The sequence below is a fragment of the Electrona antarctica genome (genome assembly GCF_951216825.1).
Source record: "Electrona antarctica genome assembly, chromosome: 10".
Classification (NCBI taxonomy): Eukaryota; Metazoa; Chordata; class Actinopteri; order Myctophiformes; family Myctophidae; genus Electrona; species Electrona antarctica.
In genome coordinates this window covers 1148784-1167458 of record NC_136791.1, presented here as the reverse complement: position 1 = coordinate 1167458, position 18675 = coordinate 1148784, and the positions used below count along the sequence as shown (strand labels likewise).

The window sequence follows — 18675 nt, the reverse complement described above, 5'->3', positions numbered from 1 at the left end:
ATAATGCTAACACCTAAAGGGGTTCCGCCCAGAACGGGTTAAGACATAATGCTAACACCTAAAGGGGTTCCCGCCCAGAACGGGTTAAGTCATACATAATGCTAACACCTAAAGGGGTTCCGCCCAGAACGGGTTAAGACATAATGCTAACACCTAAAGGGGTTCCGCCCAGAACGGGTTAAGACATAATGCTAACACCTAAAGGGGTTCCGCCCAGAACGGGTTAAGACATAATGCTAACACCTAAAGGGGTTCCGCCCAGAACGGGTTAAGACATAATGCTAACACCTAAAGGGGTTCCGCCCAGAACGGGTTAAGACATAATGCTAACACCTAAAGGGGTTCCGCCCAGAACGGGTTAAGACATAATGCTAACACCTAAAGGGGTTCCCGCCCAGAACGGGTTAAGACATAATGCTAACACCTAAAGGGGTTCCGCCCAGAACGGGTTAAGACATAATGCTAACACCTAAAGGGGTTCCCGCCCATAACGGGTTAAGACATAATGCTAACACCTAAAGGGGTTCCCGCCCAGAACGGGTTAAGACATAATGCTAACACCTAAAGGGGTTCCCGCCCATAACGGGTTAAGACATAATGCTAACACCTAAAGGGGTTCCGCCCATAACGGGTTAAGACATAATGCTAACACCTAAAGGGGTTCCCGCCCAGAACGGGTTAAGACATAATGCTAACACCTAAAGGGGTTCCGCCCAGAACGGGTTAAGTCATACATAATGCTAACACCTAAAGGGGTTCCCGCCCAGAACGGGTTAAGTCATACATAATGCTAACACCTAAAGGGGTTCCGCCCAGAACGGGTTAAGACATAATGCTAACACCTAAAGGGGTTCCGCCCAGAACGGGTTAAGACATAATGCTAACACCTAAAGGGGTTCCCGCCCAGAACGGGTTAAGACATAATGCTAACACCTAAAGGGGTTCCGCCCATAACGGGTTAAGACATAATGCTAACACCTAAAGGGGTTCCCGCCCAGAACGGGTTAAGACATAATGCTAACACCTAAAGGGGTTCCGCCCAGAACGGGTTAAGTCATACATAATGCTAACACCTAAAGGGGTTCCCGCCCAGAACGGGTTAAGTCATACATAATGCTAACACCTAAAGGGGTTCCGCCCAGAACGGGTTAAGACATAATGCTAACACCTAAAGGGGTTCCCGCCCATAACGGGTTAAGACATAATGCTAACACCTAAAGGGGTTCCGCCCAGAACGGGTTAAGTCATACATAATGCTAACACCTAAAGGGGTTCCGCCCAGAACGGGTTAAGACATAATGCTAACACCTAAAGGGGTTCCGCCCAGAACGGGTTAAGACATAATGCTAACACCTAAAGGGGTTCCCGCCCATAACGGGTTAAGACATAATGCTAACACCTAAAGGGGTTCCGCCCAGAACGGGTTAAGACATAATGCTAACACCTAAAGGGGTTCCGCCCAGAACGGGTTAAGACATAATGCTAACACCTAAAGGGGTTCCGCCCAGAACGGGTTAAGACATAATGCTAACACCTAAAGGGGTTCCGCCCAGAACGGGTTAAGACATAATGCTAACACCTAAAGGGGTTCCCGCCCATAACGGGTTAAGACATAATGCTAACACCTAAAGGGGTTCCGCCCAGAACGGGTTAAGTCATACATAATGCTAACACCTAAAGGGGTTCCCGCCCAGAACGGGTTAAGACATAATGCTAACACCTAAAGGGGTTCCGCCCAGAACGGGTTAAGTCATACATAATGCTAACACCTAAAGGGGTTCCCGCCCAGAACGGGTTAAGACATAATGCTAACACCTAAAGGGGTTCCCGCCCATAACGGGTTAAGACATACATAATGCTAACACCTAAAGGGGTTCCGCCCAGAACGGGTTAAGACATAATGCTAACACCTAAAGGGGTTCCGCCCAGAACGGGTTAAGACATAATGCTAACACCTAAAGGGGTTCCCGCCCAGAACGGGTTAAGACATAATGCTAACACCTAAAGGGGTTCCGCCCAGAACGGGTTAAGACATAATGCTAACACCTAAAGGGGTTCCCGCCCAGAACGGGTTAAGACATAATGCTAACACCTAAAGGGGTTCCGCCCAGAACGGGTTAAGTCATACATAATGCTAACACCTAAAGGGGTTCCCGCCCAGAACGGGTTAAGACATACATAATGCTAACACCTAAAGGGGTTTCCGCCCAGAACGGGTTAACATAATGCTAACACCTAAAGGGGTTCCCGCCCAGAACGGGTTAAGACATACATAATGCTAACACCTAAAGGGGTTCCGCCCAGAACGGGTTAAGTCATACATAATGCTAACACCTAAAGGGGTTCCGCCCAGAACGGGTTAAGTCATACATAATGCTAACACCTAAAGGGGTTCCCGCCCAGAACGGGTTAAGACATAATGCTAACACCTAAAGGGGTTCCGCCCAGAACGGGTTAAGACATAATGCTAACACCTAAAGGGGTTCCGCCCAGAACGGGTTAAGTCATACATAATGCTAACACCTAAAGGGGTTCCCGCCCAGAACGGGTTAAGTCATACATAATGCTAACACCTAAAGGGGTTCCCGCCCAGAACGGGTTAAGACATAATGCTAACACCTAAAGGGGTTCCGCCCAGAACGGGTTAAGACATAATGCTAACACCTAAAGGGGTTCCCGCCCATAACGGGTTAAGACATAATGCTAACACCTAAAGGGGTTCCCGCCCAGAACGGGTTAAGTCATACATAATGCTAACACCTAAAGGGGTTCCGCCCAGAACGGGTTAAGACATAATGCTAACACCTAAAGGGGTTCCCGCCCATAACGGGTTAAGACATAATGCTAACACCTAAAGGGGTTCCGCCCAGAACGGGTTAAGACATAATGCTAACACCTAAAGGGGTTCCGCCCAGAACGGGTTAAGACATAATGCTAACACCTAAAGGGGTTCCCGCCCAGAACGGGTTAAGACATAATGCTAACACCTAAAGGGGTTCCGCCCAGAACGGGTTAAGACATAATGCTAACACCTAAAGGGGTTCCGCCCAGAACGGGTTAAGACATAATGCTAACACCTAAAGGGGTTCCCGCCCAGAACGGGTTAAGACATAATGCTAACACCTAAAGGGGTTCCGCCCAGAACGGGTTAAGTCATACATAATGCTAACACCTAAAGGGGTTCCGCCCAGAACGGGTTAAGTCATACATAATGCTAACACCTAAAGGGGTTCCGCCCAGAACGGGTTAAGTCATACATAATGCTAACACCTAAAGGGGTTCCCGCCCAGAACGGGTTAAGACATAATGCTAACACCTAAAGGGGTTCCCGCCCAGAACGGGTTAAGTCATACATAATGCTAACACCTAAAGGGGTTCCGCCCAGAACGGGTTAAGTCATACATAATGCTAACACCTAAAGGGGTTCCCGCCCAGAACGGGTTAAGTCATACATAGCTAAATGGAAGTAGCAATAGTTCAGCACAGGCTAACATAGATTTGTTCTATTTTTTTTTAGAGAGTTGTAAGATTAAAAAAAAAGATGTCTTTGGCCTGGATGGCTATTTGTTAAGTTCGCCGCCACCTTACCTACTCCTTCCACATTGATTTTGACTCATTCAAGGTATAGAACTTTTAAAGAACTTGTGTGCAATAGTACATCCATGTAAGGACTAGTCTAGTCTGTGTGATTGACTTGAGAGATGATCAGAGGAACAGAGTTTCTACCATTTCCGTTCTCACCTGGCCAGAAGTATGGATAGAGTCTCTCAGTGAAGGAGCAGCCAGTGAAAAAGTAGAGCTGGACTCTGGTCTCCACATCATAGAAGGAGACCAGACCCTCCTCACAATCCACAAACACTCCCACTTTCTGGACCTTCTCTCTTACAGGGAGGAGGACAGCAGTGTCAGCATAGGCCCAGTACTCATTTCCATTCCTCAACTTTATAGTCCAGTAACCATTGTTGTTTGGGCCCGGATCGATGAGACCCTTCCGGTTGATGGACTCTCTGACCACTCCTACATCCCAGCCAGTCTTCCCTCCAACCTGAACCTCATAGTAAAACCTTCCTGAGGAGAAGCTCTGTTTTCCTAAGACAGGCATAATTAGAGAATCTCTCTTTGTTCTCTGGGAGATTCTTCCGTATGTTTCCACGACTCACTTGCTTCCCATCGTCAGACAGGATGAGGTAGAGATTTGCTGTATCAGGGTCCAGAGTCACATTCACTGCATATCTCTTGATCATCCTCAGACAGGATGAGTATGGGATGTGCTGTATCAGGGTCCAGAGTCAATTTCACTGCTTATCTCTTGATCATCCTCAGCTCAACATCACCCATCCTCTCCATCTCCTGACTGAGTGTCTTCTCCAGCTGAGACACAGCTGTCCTCACAGCCTCCACATATGAAGACTGATGGACATTGACCTTCTTCCAGTCCTTGGTGGGTGGAGGGGTGTTGATGGATGTGAAGTTCTGGAGGAGGTGGAGGTGGTCTTCAGTGTGTGAGCGCTGCTTCAGCTCAGAGATTCTCTTCTCCAACAGAGTGATTTCCTGTTTCAGATCTTTGACGAAGCCTTCAGCCTGTTTCTCTGTTGTGTTCTGCTTCTGTTCAATCACACCAATGAGCTCAGCCTGGCTTCTCTCAATACAGCTGATCAGAGCACTGAAGACCTGCACACTGTCTGCTATCACTGCGTCTGCAGATTTCCTGCTGAGCTCTACTGAGCGTTTGACCTCCTGAATCTTCACTCGTCTCTCCTGGATCATCTGCTGGATTTCAGCCTCTGTCTTTCTGTCAGACTGCTCTAGAGGATGGAGAACGCCTGCGGACTCCATTTACACACACGGACAATAACTGGAAATATTATTTAGAATACTTTAAACCGATTAAACTGTTCAGAGACAAGTCTAAGCCACTCACACTGCGGGAATAATCTTTTAAATAGAGATCCTCAAATCATCCAGTCATCAAATATGACGACAGTTTTGCCCAAATTTGGAGTTCCACGTGACTTCCGACCGGCCTCCAAGTACTCTTGATTACTCTGAGTACTCTGGTTTGAACTACACGAAACATAATCAGGTTCAAATGACCTTCGGGGGGCACGGTGGCACGGTGGTCGGTAGTGCTGTCGCCTCACAGCTAGAAGGTCCTGGGTTCGATTCCCGCTGGGGACGCTGGGGGGCGTGTTCTCTCCTCCGCGTCATCAGTGCCCATACCCGAGGCGGGGTTTGCCGAAAGGGCCTTTCTGTGTTCAGTTTGCATGTTCTCCCCGTGTCCCCTAGGCGCGTCGTGAGCTTGTAGATCGCCATTACGGCGGCATCAAGGCCCGCCAAAATACATTTTAGGTCGACTAAATCAACTGTACATTTAGTCGACTAAAATCTCACGACATTTAGTCGACTCCGGGTGACTAAAATGTGAACACAAAATCAACACGCTGTTTATTATCACATGTGCATGCTGGTACTTCATGTTTGTATTCTGCTTAGTAACATGGTTTTATTGTGCAATGGGTATCTTTTCTCCATATGAACTCTGCTATTTAGGGTTGAAACAGTGGGGTGGGAGCGGCTATCTTTGGGAGAGCTTTTGTTTTGTTTTGTCCTGTCTGTATGTATGGTTATACTGTTGTATTGTTTTGTACAATGTATCTGTGTTGAGGACCCCCTCTAAAATGAGATGAGACATCTCAAGGGGCTTATCCTTTCAATAAAGGTGTGTATATGTATATATATATATATATACTGACTCCTCAGTGTGTGTTTTCAGACGGCCAGGTGATCCCTCTGGTGGAGCTGTCGGCCAAGCAGGTAGCGTTCCACATCCCCTTCGAGGTGGTGGAGAAGGTCTACCCTCCGGTCCCCGAGCAGCTGCAGCTCCGCATCGCCTACTGGAGCTTCCCCGAGAACGAGGAGGACATCAGGTATGCACGCACGCACGCACGCACGCTACGCTACGCACGCACGCACGCTACGCTACGCACGCACGCATGCACGCACGCACGCAAAGTTTGGGAACCCCTGGTCTAGAGGGGCGGGTGCCGCAGGGATCAATGCGTTGGATCCTATTGGCTCACCCATCTGAGTCCCCGCCCCCCCTCCTCCCTTCCCCTCCCCGGTAGAAAACACCAAATTTGGAGCGACGCCCCTCTCTCTGGACTAGTGTAGACACACCTCTGGTTCAGATGCACAGCCCCCGTGCCTGCCAACCTCTAGACCAATCAGTGAACGGGGTGATAGCCCAGAGTCAAAGGGTAGATGTCGCTGTCGGTCGGTGAAAACAGATGTCAGGGTGAGCGGTGAGTCGCTTACCACCTAGTCTCGTGTTGCCAGACTGTTGCCTCTCGCAATTTCCATATGCTTCCGTCATACAGTCTGGAGCAACGGAAGCTCTGATCATGAGTAAAATACAAATGCTTCCGTCATACAGTCTGGAGCAACGGAAGCTCTGATCATGAGTCAAATATAAATGCTTCCGTCATACAGTCTGGAGCAACGGAAGCTCTGATCATGAGTCAAATATAAATGCTTCCGTCATACAGTCTGGAGCAACGGAAGCTCTGATCATGAGTAAAATATAAATGCTTCCGTCGTACAGTCTGGAGCAACGGAAGCTCTGATCATGAGTAAAATATAAATGCTTCCGTCGTACAGTCTGGAGCAACGGAAGCTCTGATCATGAGTAAAATATAAATGCTTCCGTCATACAGTCTGGAGCAACGGAAGCTCTGATCATGAGTCAAATATAAATGCTCCCGTCATACAGTCTGGAGCAACGGAAGCTCTGATCACGAGTAAAATACAAATGCTTCCGTCATACAGTCTGGAGCAACGGAAGCTCTGATCACGAGTAAAATACAAATGCTTCCGTCATACAGTCTGGAGCAACGGAAGCTCTGATCATGAGTAAAATATAAATGCTTCCGTCATACAGTCTGGAGCAACGGAAGCTCTGATCATGAGTAAAATACAAATGCTTCCGTCATACAGTCTGGAGCAACGGAAGCTCTGATCATGAGTAAAATATAAATGCTTCCGTCATACAGTCTGGAGCAACGGAAGCTCTGATCATGAGTCAAATATAAATGCTTCCGTCGTACAGTCTGGAGCAACGGAAGCTCTGATCATGAGTCAAATATAAATGCTTCCGTCATACAGTCTGGAGCAACGGAAGCTCTGATCATGAGTAAAATACAAATGCTTCCGTCATACAGTCTGGAGCAACGGAAGCTCTGATCATGAGTAAAATATAAATGCTTCCGTCATACAGTCTGGAGCAACGGAAGCTCTGATCATGAGTAAAATATAAATGCTTCCGTCGTACAGTCTGGAGCAACGGAAGCTCTGATCATGAGTCAAATATAAATGCTTCCGTCGTACAGTCTGGAGCAACGGAAGCTCTGATCATGAGTCAAATATAAATGCTTCCGTCATACAGTCTGGAGCAACGGAAGCTCTGATCATGAGTCAAATATAAATGCTTCCGTCATACAGTCTGGAGCAACGGAAGCTCTGATCATGAGTAAAATACAAATGCTTCCGTCATACAGTCTGGAGCAACGGAAGCTCTGATCATGAGTAAAATATAAATGCTTCTCATAAAATGTATGAGAAGCTGTGTGTGCAACAGAAGCAGAGATAAATGTGTGTGGGTTCCCAAAGTGTGGTCCGCGGACCCCTAGGGGTACCCGAAATAATCCCCGCCCCCCCCAAAAAAAAGTGTGTGTGTGACGGTGTTCCTTGCTCCTCACAGACAAAACACCAGCATACTGAGTAAGAACAGCCGAGTAGAAGGACAACCTTTTCACTCTCTCTCTCTCTCTCTCTCTCTCTCTCTCTCTCTCTCTCTCTCTCTCTGTAGGCTGTACTCCTGTCTAGCCAATGGGAGTCCAGACGAGTTCCAACGAGGGGAGCAACTGTACCGCATCAGAGCTGTCAAAGACCCTCTGCAGATAGGTGGGTTCATTCATTCATTCATCCATCCATTCATTCATTCATTCATTCATTCATTCATTCATTCATTCATCCATCCATTCATCTTTAGTGTAATTGAAGCCAGGCCCCAGCCAGCCAGCCCGTACGTGTCCGCACTACAAACTCGCAGCGCGGCAGTTGTCCGATTGTCTTCAAATTTGCCACAGAAATCGCTCACAGCTCTGGCACGACAACCGTTTACTTTCCCCACCTACGGTACGCGTATCTCCACTTCTATTGAGCATAACATAATGCTAACACCAAAAGGGGTTCCCGCCCAAAATGGGTTAATTTATCTGCGTAATGCAGCTGGACAGCACGTCTACTTCACCCCCATTACGACCTTTCCTTCGTTTTAGCGATTTTAGCTATTTTTGACAGGGGGGTGGTGGCAAGATATTTTTTTTGCGGCTTACGCCTTTTATTGGTTTTTTGAAGGGACAGTAGGCTGACAGGAAACGGGAGAGAGATGGGGGAAGACATGCAGTAAAGGCCGTGTCGGGCTCGGGAGTCGAACCCGCGGCACACTGCGACTGGATTACCAGTCGGGTGCCCAGACGGTTACGCCACCGCCTGGGCCTAAATATGTATTTCTTTACACAATTTTATAGCGATTTTTTTTAAATTATTTACTATAGTCCTACTAGACCCCAAGAAATTACATCTGGCCACAAAAGATCACGGATCTACTGAATGTGAAGGGGGGTATGACATCATCATCATACCCGGAAGTTATGCAGGAACGCCTACTGAGTGGCAAAAAACTGCTGTTTGGCCTCGACAGCCCATACATCCAATCAGAACAGTCCTATCTGATTGACAGCCCATACATCCAATCAGAACAGTCCTATCTGATTGACAGCCCATACACAGTGATGTAAATAGGGTGCGTTTTGCGTCCCAAAACGCACTTTATAGTTTTGGGCCGCAACCTCCGCTCAATCTTTGCGTCCCGTGGACGCAAAGTGCACACAGTAATAATGTGTGCACACAGTAATAATAATCCACGTGAAGAAGAAAAAATCGCGGGGGGAAAAAATGCGGTAAAACAATAATCTACGGACACGATCATTTTGCATGCCCGCATCCGACCTCATCCTATGTTATAAAAAATAAAATCCACGTAGGAATCGTTCTTGTAGAACCACTAGTCTGTAACAACACTGTCAACACAGCGCGCTGTGCGCCGCCATGTTGGCTCTGACTGAGCGCACTCAGCGCAGCCTCTAGACTAGAGCTGTTTAGAGACAGAGAGTGACGACAATAGAGTGATCAGTGACGCATGCAGCCCCACGAATAAGCAGTGAACGGAGATGTCGCAACTCTCGCAACTAAACGGCGCTGCCTCCGACAGAAATATTTAGGGGAACATGTTTTAGCGTGACAAGCAGACCCGATTCAATGGGAAACACACATTGTGTAACACACGCCGATATTTTGACTAAGTATAATAATTGCAACTGCAAACAACTTTTGGTTTAAGCTATGTTAAATCCACTGTTGCCCACTATTAGTATTCCTTACTGAGTTGTGCCTTCTAATACTACTAGCCTACATTAAAAAATATACTGTATAGGCCTATTTGATATGTTTTTTTTTTTTTTTTTATAAAATAAAATAAAACATGTTTTATTATTATTTTTTTTGAGTGGTGCAACCACTCCCTTACGGAGCTATGTGTGTGGGTGGGTTGCTGGGTGTCTGGGTATGAGCACGAAAACAGCATGGTTGTTTTTCACCATCTGTGCGCAACCTAATGCACACACAAACACACACGCACGTATTAACTGTATGCTTTCGGGGGTGCCAGTACATTACAGTACAGTAGAGGGGCCGCCACACGGTAACTCTGTCATTCTCAACCGTTTCGGACGCGACGCGGCACGCCGGAACCGGCCCGGCCCCCTGCCCGTGTTCCTGGGGGTCTGGAACATCCCCCCCCCCCCCCCCCCCCCCCCGCCCGCGAACCCCCACACAGAGTTGCACCACTCACTTCACACAGGTGTGATTTTTTTTGGGACTCATAAGAATTTTTTGGGACTCATTTGAATGACCACCTGTGCATCCCGGGACCCATTACATTGAAAACCTATTTACATCACTGCATACATCCAATCAGAACAGTCCTATCTGATGGACAGCCCATACATCCAATCAGAACAGTCCTATCTGATGGACAGCCCATACATCCAATCAGAACAGTCCTATCTGATGGACAGCCCATACATCCAATCAGAACAGTCCTATCTGATGGACAGCCCATACATCCAATCAGAACAGTCCTATCTGATGGACAGCCCATACATCCAATCAGAACAGTCCTATCTGATGGACAGCCCATACATCCAATCAGAACAGTCCTATCTGATGGACAGCCCATACATCCAATCAGAACAGTCCTATCTGATGGACAGCCCATACATCCAATCAGAACAGTCCTATCTGATGGACAGCCCATACATCCAATCAGAACAGTCCTATCTGATGGACAGCCCATACATCCAATCAGAACAGTCCTATCTGATGGACAGCCCATACATCCAATCAGAACAGTCCTATCTGATGGACAGCCCATACATCCAATCAGAACAGTCCTATCTGATGGACAGCCCATACATCCAATCAGAACAGTCCTATCTGATGGACAGCCCATACATCCAATCAGAACAGTCCTATCTGATTGACAGCCCATACATCCAATCAGAACAGTCCTATCTGATTGACAGCCCATACATCCAATCAGAACAGTCCTATCTGATTGACAGCCCATACATCCAATCAGAACAGTCCTATCTGATTGACAGCCCATACATCCACACAGAAAAGTCCTATCTGATTGACAGCCCATACATCCACACAGAAAAGTCCTATCTGATTGACAGCCCATACATCCAATCAGAACAGTCCTATCTGATTGACAGCCCATACATCCAATCAGAACAGTCCTATCTGATTGACAGCCCATACATCCAATCAGAACAGTCCTATCTGATTGACAGCCCATACATCCAATCAGAACAGTCCTATCTGATTGACAGCCCATACATCCAATCAGAACAGTCCTATCTGATTGACAGCCCATACATCCAATCAGAACAGTCCTATCTGATCGACAGCCCATACATCCAATCAGAACAGTCCTATCTGATCGACAGCCCATAGAGACAGCGGCCCCACTTCTGATCCGTTTGTACTGTACTGTACTGCAGCTGCCAATGCAATCCCTATGAGAGGCATCATGAAATACCCTAATTTCACTGGTTCATTACTGAGGATATAGCGATTTTTTTTGTGTTCTAATAAAGTGTCCCATATGTTTGATTTGTCCTTTTCAATGTCAAATACCTGCCATCTCAATATACATCCTACAATGTACTATAATATACTCCATCAGTTTGTGAAAAGTGCTAGCATTGTAAATCTCAAGTCAAAGTGGTCGCACGGTATATACGTCACGGTTGCATCCCTTGAGGTTTTCAATACCCAGATATATTTGTTGTATTTCGTTTTATATGCTATGTATTTGTTGAAAATGATCTAAACAGCATCTTGCAAGACTATTATTAATACTCATCTGGAGAATTCACTAGGTAGTTGAAAATGTCAGGATGTCACTCCTCCATTTAGCTGGGTTATTTTCCCATGCAACTATTCAGCAAAGTTAATTATACAACAAGTTGACAACGGTAAAACACACCGTCGGAGCTCCGTGGTAGGTAGAACATATATAGTAAGCTGTAAGCCTGTGACATGTTCAAAATATAGACATGAATAACAAAGTCAGTCGGGATCGGGATGTATATTGAGAATTCCACTCTTCAAAGTCGGCGCTCGTAGCCTCGTAAAGGCAGTGACGTCCCTTAAAAGCGACTGTCTGCCGTCTCCCCTCTGCTCCGTTAACATTATGGGTAACTCATTCAAGTGGTAAATTAAATGTGAAATACATCCTCTATTGAGAAAACAACAATATATGTTGACAAAGACACTTCATACATTTGGAAACATATTTTTATTCAAATCAATATAGTCTTCAGTTAATTTCATATTATTTTAAAAGTAGGCTAACTACAGTTGAATTTCAATGGACTTCTATGGGCTGGCCTGCAGTATCCGTGCCAACGGACCAGAAGTGGTTCTATGGGCTGGCCTGCAGTATCCGTGCCAACGGACCAGAGGTGGTTCTATGGGCTGGCCTGCAGTATCCGTGCCAACGGACCAGAGGTGGTTCTATGGGCTGGCCTGCAGTATCCGTGCCAACGGACCAGAGGTGGTTCTATGGGCTGGCCTGCAGTATCCGTGCCAACGGACCAGAGGTGGTTCTATGGGCTGGCCTGCAGTATCCGTGCCAACGGACCAGAGGTGGTTCTATGGGCTGGCCTGCAGTATCCGTGCCAACGGACCAGAGGTGGTTCTATGGGCTGGCCTGCAGTATCCGTGCCAACGGACCAGAGGTGGTTCTATGGGCTGGCCTGCAGTATCCGTGCCAACGGACCAGAGGTGGTTCTATGGGCTGGCCTGCAGTATCCGTGCCAACGGACCAGAAGTGGTTCTATGGGCTGGCCTGCAGTATCCGTGCCAACGGACCAGAAGTGGTTCTATGGGCTGGCCTGCAGTATCCGTGCCAACGGACCAGAAGTGGTTCTATGGGCTGGCCTGCAGTATCCGTGCCAACGGACCAGAAGTGGTTCTATGGGCTGGCCTGCAGTATCCGTGCCAACGGACCAGAAGTGGTTCTATGGGCTGGCCTGCAGTATCCGTGCCAACGGACCAGAGGTGGTTCTATGGGCTGGCCTGCAGTATCCGTGCCAACGGACCAGAGGTGGTTCTATGGGCTGGCCTGCAGTATCCGTGCCAACGGACCAGAAGTGGACGCTGTCTCATTTGGGGGCGTGACATTTGTAGTCCCCGTGTGTCTCTATACATCCGAATAGAAAAGTCCTATCTGATTGACAGCCCATACATCCAATCAGAACAGTCCTATCTGATCGACAGCTCATACATCCAATCAGAACAGTCTTATCTGATTGACAGCCCATACATCCAATCAGAACAGTCCTATCTGATTGACAGCCCATACATCCAATCAGAACAGTCCTATCTGATTGACAGCCCATACATCCAATCAGAAAAGTCTGATTGCATTTCATGACGTTAATACTCTATACAAAAACAACTCACAGCACCTTGAAACTAGTTTTAAGGTCAACCACATCAATGCAACTCCTTGCTTCTGCCTTTGGGGATAAAGGTTGCAAGGAGTTGGCGTGGTGAATCATTGGTGAGGTTTGGGAAGAGAAGAGGTCTGCTATCTTGGTGCGTGCGTGCGTGCGTGCGTGCGTGCGTGCGTGCGTGCGTGCGTGCGTGCGTGCCATTATTAAGACCATAGTAGAGTTCACAGTGAGGTAATGGAAACCACAGCTCCCCTAGGAGCCACTGGGCGAGAAACACAGAGAGAGAGAGAAGTAGGTTAAAGGCGTGCGTGTGTGTGCTTGTGTGTGTGTGTGTGTTAATGGAGGCAGGAAGTGTCTTCCTGGTCCTGTGAGAGCTCATCATTCTAAGAGAGCTTCTACCACTGTCCTTCCTCTGTCCTCTCTCTACCTCACTCTCTCTCCGTCTCTCTCACCTCACCCCCACCTCTCTCTGTCTCTGTCTCTGTCTCTCTCTCTCTCTCTCTCTCTCTCTCTCTCTCTCTCTCTCTCTCTCTCTACCTCACTCCCCACCTCTCTCTCTCCGTCTCTGTCTCTCTCTCTCTCTCTCTACCTCACTCCCCACCTCTCTCTCTCCGTCTCTCTCACCTCACCCCCACCTCTCTCTCTCTCTCTCTCTCTCTCTCTCTCTCTCTCTCTCTCTCTCTCTCTCTCTCTCTCTCTCTACCTCTCTACCTCTCTACCTCTCTCTCTCTACCTCACTCCCCACCTCTCTCTCTCTCTCTCTACCTCTCTACCTCTCTCTCTCTCTCTCTCTCTCTACCTCACTCCCCACCTCTCTCTCTCTCTCTCTCTACCTCTCTCTCTACCTCTCTACCTCTCTCTCTCTCTCTCTCTCTACCTCACTCCCCACCTCTCTCTCTCTCTCTCTACCTCTCTACCTCTCTCTCTCTCTCTCTCTCTCTCTCTCTCTCTCTCTCTCCGCCCCCCAGCTCTCTCTCTCTCTCTGTGACCCCTCCTCCTCCTCCAAACCTCCTCTAGTCATTTCCTGCTTGGTAACCGAAGGCCTCCAGTCAGCCAGTCTGCTGCTGCTTCACTCTTTAGAACCCAGACTTTACCAGATCTAACAAGCTCAGGGCACGTTGTTCCGTGATGCCTTCTGAGCTTGCAGATCTGCTATTTTCAGCGCCCGACAACCTTTTCACTTGTCTGCCATTGTCGTAATTCTTTTTTACAGCGTGCGTTTACGGCAGGCGTGTATCGCCTGAAAAGGCATCCAGAGTTTGGAACAACATATTTTCAGATGGGGGTCCGTGGTCAAACACAACTAACTATGGGGGTCCTTGACATGAAAAAGGTTGAGCACCACTGACTTAGAAACACAGAAACACAGCTTATTCAGAAAACCTCTGGTCTAAAGTTCCAGAGATTCCAGGTGTCTGCCCGACAACCATAGATTCCAGGTGTCTGCCAGACAACCATAGATTCCAGGTGTCTGCCCGACAACCATAGATTCCAGGTGTCTGCCAGACAACCATAGATTCCAGGTGTCTGCCCGACAACCATAGATTCCAGGTGTCTGCCAGACAACCATAGATTCCAGGTGTCTGCCAGACAACCATAGATTCCAGGTGTCTGCCAGACAACGATAGATTCCAGGTGTCTGCCAGACAACCATAGATTCCAGGTGTCTGCCCGACAACCATAGATTCCAGGTGTCTGCCCGACAACGATAGATTCCAGGTGTCTGCCCGACAACGATAGATTCCAGGTGTCTGCCCGACAACCATAGATTCCAGGTGTCTGCCCGACAACGATAGATTCCAGGTGTCTGCCCGACAACGATAGATTCCAGGTGTCTGCCCGACAACCATAGATTCCAGGTGTCTGCCCGACAACGATAGATTCCAGGTGTCTGCCCGACAACGATAGATTCCAGGTGTCTGCCCGACAACGATAGATTCCAGGTGTCTGCCCGACAACGATAGATTCCAGGTGTCTGCCAGACAACCATAGATTCCAGGTGTCTGCCCGACAACGATAGATTCCAGGTGTCTGCCCGACAACGATAGATTCCAGGTGTCTGCCCGACAACGATAGATTCCAGGTGTCTGCCAGACAACGATAGATTCCAGGTGTCTGCCCGACAACGATAGATTCCAGGTGTCTGCTCGACAACGATAGATTCCAGGTGTCTGCCCGACAACGATAGATTCCAGGTGTCTGCTCGACAACCATAGATTCCAGGTGTCTGCTCGACAACGATAGATTCCAGGTGTCTGCTCGACAACGATAGATTCCAGGTGTCTGCCCGACAACGATAGATTCCAGGTGTCTGCCCGACAACGATAGATTCCAGGTGTCTGCCCGACAACCATAGATTCCAGGTGTCTGCCAGACAACCATAGATTCCAGGTGTCTGCCCGACAACCATAGATTCCAGGTGTCTGCCCGACAACCATAGATTCCAGGTGTCTGCCCGACAACGATAGATTCCAGGTGTCTGCCAGACAACCATAGATTCCAGGTGTCTGCTCGACAACCATAGATTCCAGGTGTCTGCTCGACAACGATAGATTCCAGGTGTCTGCTCGACAACGATAGATTCCAGGTGTCTGCCCGACAACGATAGATTCCAGGTGTCTGCTCGACAACGATGTATATTTAGCATCCGTCACTGTCCAAACTGCAACGTGAAGAGGCAGTTAGAACATCATTAATGCCAGACGAACACCTTGTCTGTCTCGTAGCCTCGGCCCACAGCCAGACAGACGAACACCTTGTCTGTCTCGTAGCCTCGGCCCACAGCCAGACAGACGAACACCTTGTCTGTCTCGTAGCCTCGGCCCACAGCCAGACAGACGAACACCTTGTCTGTCTCGTAGCCTCGGCCCACAGCCAGACAGACGAACACCTTGTCTGTCTCGTAGCCTCGGCCCACAGCCAGACAGACGAACACCTTGTCTGTCTCGTAGCCTCGGCCCACAGCCAGACAGACGAACACCTTGTCTGTCTCGTAGCCTCGGCCCACAGCCAGACAGACGAACACCTTGTCTGTCTCGTAGCCTCGGCCCACAGCCAGACAGACGAACACCTTGTCTGTCTCGTAGCCTCGGCCCACAGCCAGACAGACGAACACCTTGTCTGTCTCGTAGCCTCGGCCCACAGCCAGACAGACGAACACCTTGTCTGTCTCGTAGCCTCGGCCCACAGCCAGACAGACGAACACCTTGTCTGTCTCGTAGCCTCAGCCCACAGCCAGACAGACTCACTCAACCAACGCCTTCATTTGCATGTTGGATGTAAAAAACTATATGAATATGTCAATCATGTTCTGCATGGATGAACATACCCATAACTTCATCAATGACATTAATAGCAGGCACTGAGAACTCATCTTGCTGCCATTCACATCCTATTAAACGAGGGGACGTTTAATCTGTTAGTCCTAATGCACTCACACATATGTAGTCAAGTCAACAATAATCTAAAACAACAATCGATCACCTCCTCTCCCTCTGACCTGCTGACAGGTGACATTTCAATCGATCACCTCCTCTCCCTCTGACCTGCTGACAGGTGACATTTCAATCGATCACCTCCTCTCCCTCTGACCTGCTGACAGGTGACATTTCAATCCATCACCTCCTCTCCCTCTGACCTGCTGACAGGTGACATTTCAATCGATCACCTCCTCTCCCTCTGACCTGCTGACAGGTGACATTGATCACCTCCTCTCCATCTGACCTGCTGACAGGTGACATTTTAGGTCTGTTTTAAAGGAGGCCAATGATTTGCTCGTTTTAGCAGCGACAAGTAGCAGCAATTTATTCAAATGTAATTGAATTAAAGTTAGTTGTTCTGTTTATATAACATCATTTATATGTACCGAGATCATTTGCTGTAAGCAGCGTAGGGTATAAACAGTGTACACACAATGGTGTGTATTCCTTAAGGTGCTTGTATTCCATTTGACATCCTTCTCCTGTCACAGCAGCTCACAAATCTCGCTGCTGTGTTTGCACATTGTTGTACTTCACCCAACAGATATGGGAGTTTTTTGTCATTAGTCATGTTTTCAAACTCTCCTCCTCCACTCTTTGGGAAGTGTGTCGCTGATGTCTTGGTACAGTGGACAGCCGGTTAGGAAGTGTAGCTCAGTCTCTACCTCGTTTTGTGTGCAGTGGGTGCACAGTCTGTCTTCTCTCGGGAGCCAGGTCTGCCTATGGCGGCCTTTCTCAATCGCAAGACTGTGTTCACTGAGTCTCTCTCTCTCTCCTCTCTCCCCGCCCAGGCTTCCACCTCAGTGCGACGGTGGTGACCTCCCAGGTTAACTCTCTCTCTCTCAGGTTCTCCAGTGTGACGGTAGTCTCTCTCTCTCTCTCTCTCTCTCCAGGCTTCCACCTCAGTGCGACGGTGGTGACCTCCCAGGTTAACTCTCTCTCTCTCAGGTTCTCCAGTGTGACGGTAGTCTCTCTCTCTCTCTCTCTCTCCAGGGTTCCACCTCAGTGCGACGGTGGTGACCTCCCAGGTTAACTCTCTCTCTCTCAGGTTCTCCAGTGTGACGGTAGTCTCTCTCTCTCCAGGGTTCCACCTCAGTGCGACGGTGGTGACCTCCCAGGTTAACTCTCTCTCTCTCTCAGGTTCTCCAGTGTGACGGTAGTCTCTCTCTCTCTCTCCAGGGTTCCACCTCAGTGCGACGGTGGTGACCTCCCAGGTTAACTCTCTCTCTCTCAGGTTCTCCAGTGTGACGGTAGTCTCTCTCTCTCTCTCTCTCTCTCCAGGGTTCCACCTCAGTGCGACGGTGGTGACCTCCCAGGTTAACTCTCTCTCTCTCAGGTTCTCCAGTGTGACGGTAGTCTCTCTCTCTCTCTCTCTCTCTCCAGGGTTCCACCTCAGTGCGACGGTGGTGACCTCCCAAGCGGGTCAGTCCAAAGGGGCGTACAACGTGGCGGTGATGTTCGACCGCTGCCGCATCACTTCCTGTAGCTGTACCTGCGGCGCCGGCGCCAAGTGGTGCGCCCACGTGGTGGCGCTGTGCCTCTTCAGGATACACAACGTAAGTGTGTGCGTGTTTGTGTGTGTGTGTGTGTGCGTGTGTGTGTGCGTGCGTGCGTGCGTGCGTGCGTGTGTGTGTGTGTGTGTGCGTGCGTGCGTGTACGTGAGTGTAAGAGAAATTGGTGGTGTTGAAACGTTTGGTAAATCAGTAGATCAACAAGCTTGCAGCGTGTCACATCGTGACACGATATGAACTTGTAGATCTGCTATTGTCAAATAAATGATTTACTGTAGGATCAATAGAGTGCGTGCGCGTGTGTGCGTGCGCGTGTGTGCGTGCGCACGTGTGTGTGCGTGCGTGAGCAATTTGCATGGACGCTCTGTTTGAGGAGCGGTTGTGTGAAGACGTCCGTCGCTACGCTCCCTCCTGCATCTTTTTGCCAGGTGAAGACTAACGACCTAGTCATGATTAGGGATGGAGCTCGATAACCGATACCCGAAAGAACCCGATAACAAGCTTATCGAGTACCCGTTATCAATAAGCTTTGGGTTT

General features: G+C 48.6%; 1 protein-coding gene across 1 annotated transcript in view; it reads left to right on the top strand.

The window, feature by feature from the left end:
- zswim8 (zinc finger, SWIM-type containing 8) overlaps positions 1–18675 on the top strand; it is a 176451-nt gene that overhangs the window by 39017 nt on the left and 118759 nt on the right. The window contains exons 3-5 of the mRNA XM_079512880.1: positions 5774–5927; positions 7865–7959; positions 18011–18183. Of these exons, the coding sequence (XP_079369006.1) occupies positions 5774–5927; positions 7865–7959; positions 18011–18183 (422 nt within the window). The remainder of the gene's footprint in view (positions 1–5773; positions 5928–7864; positions 7960–18010; positions 18184–18675) is intronic.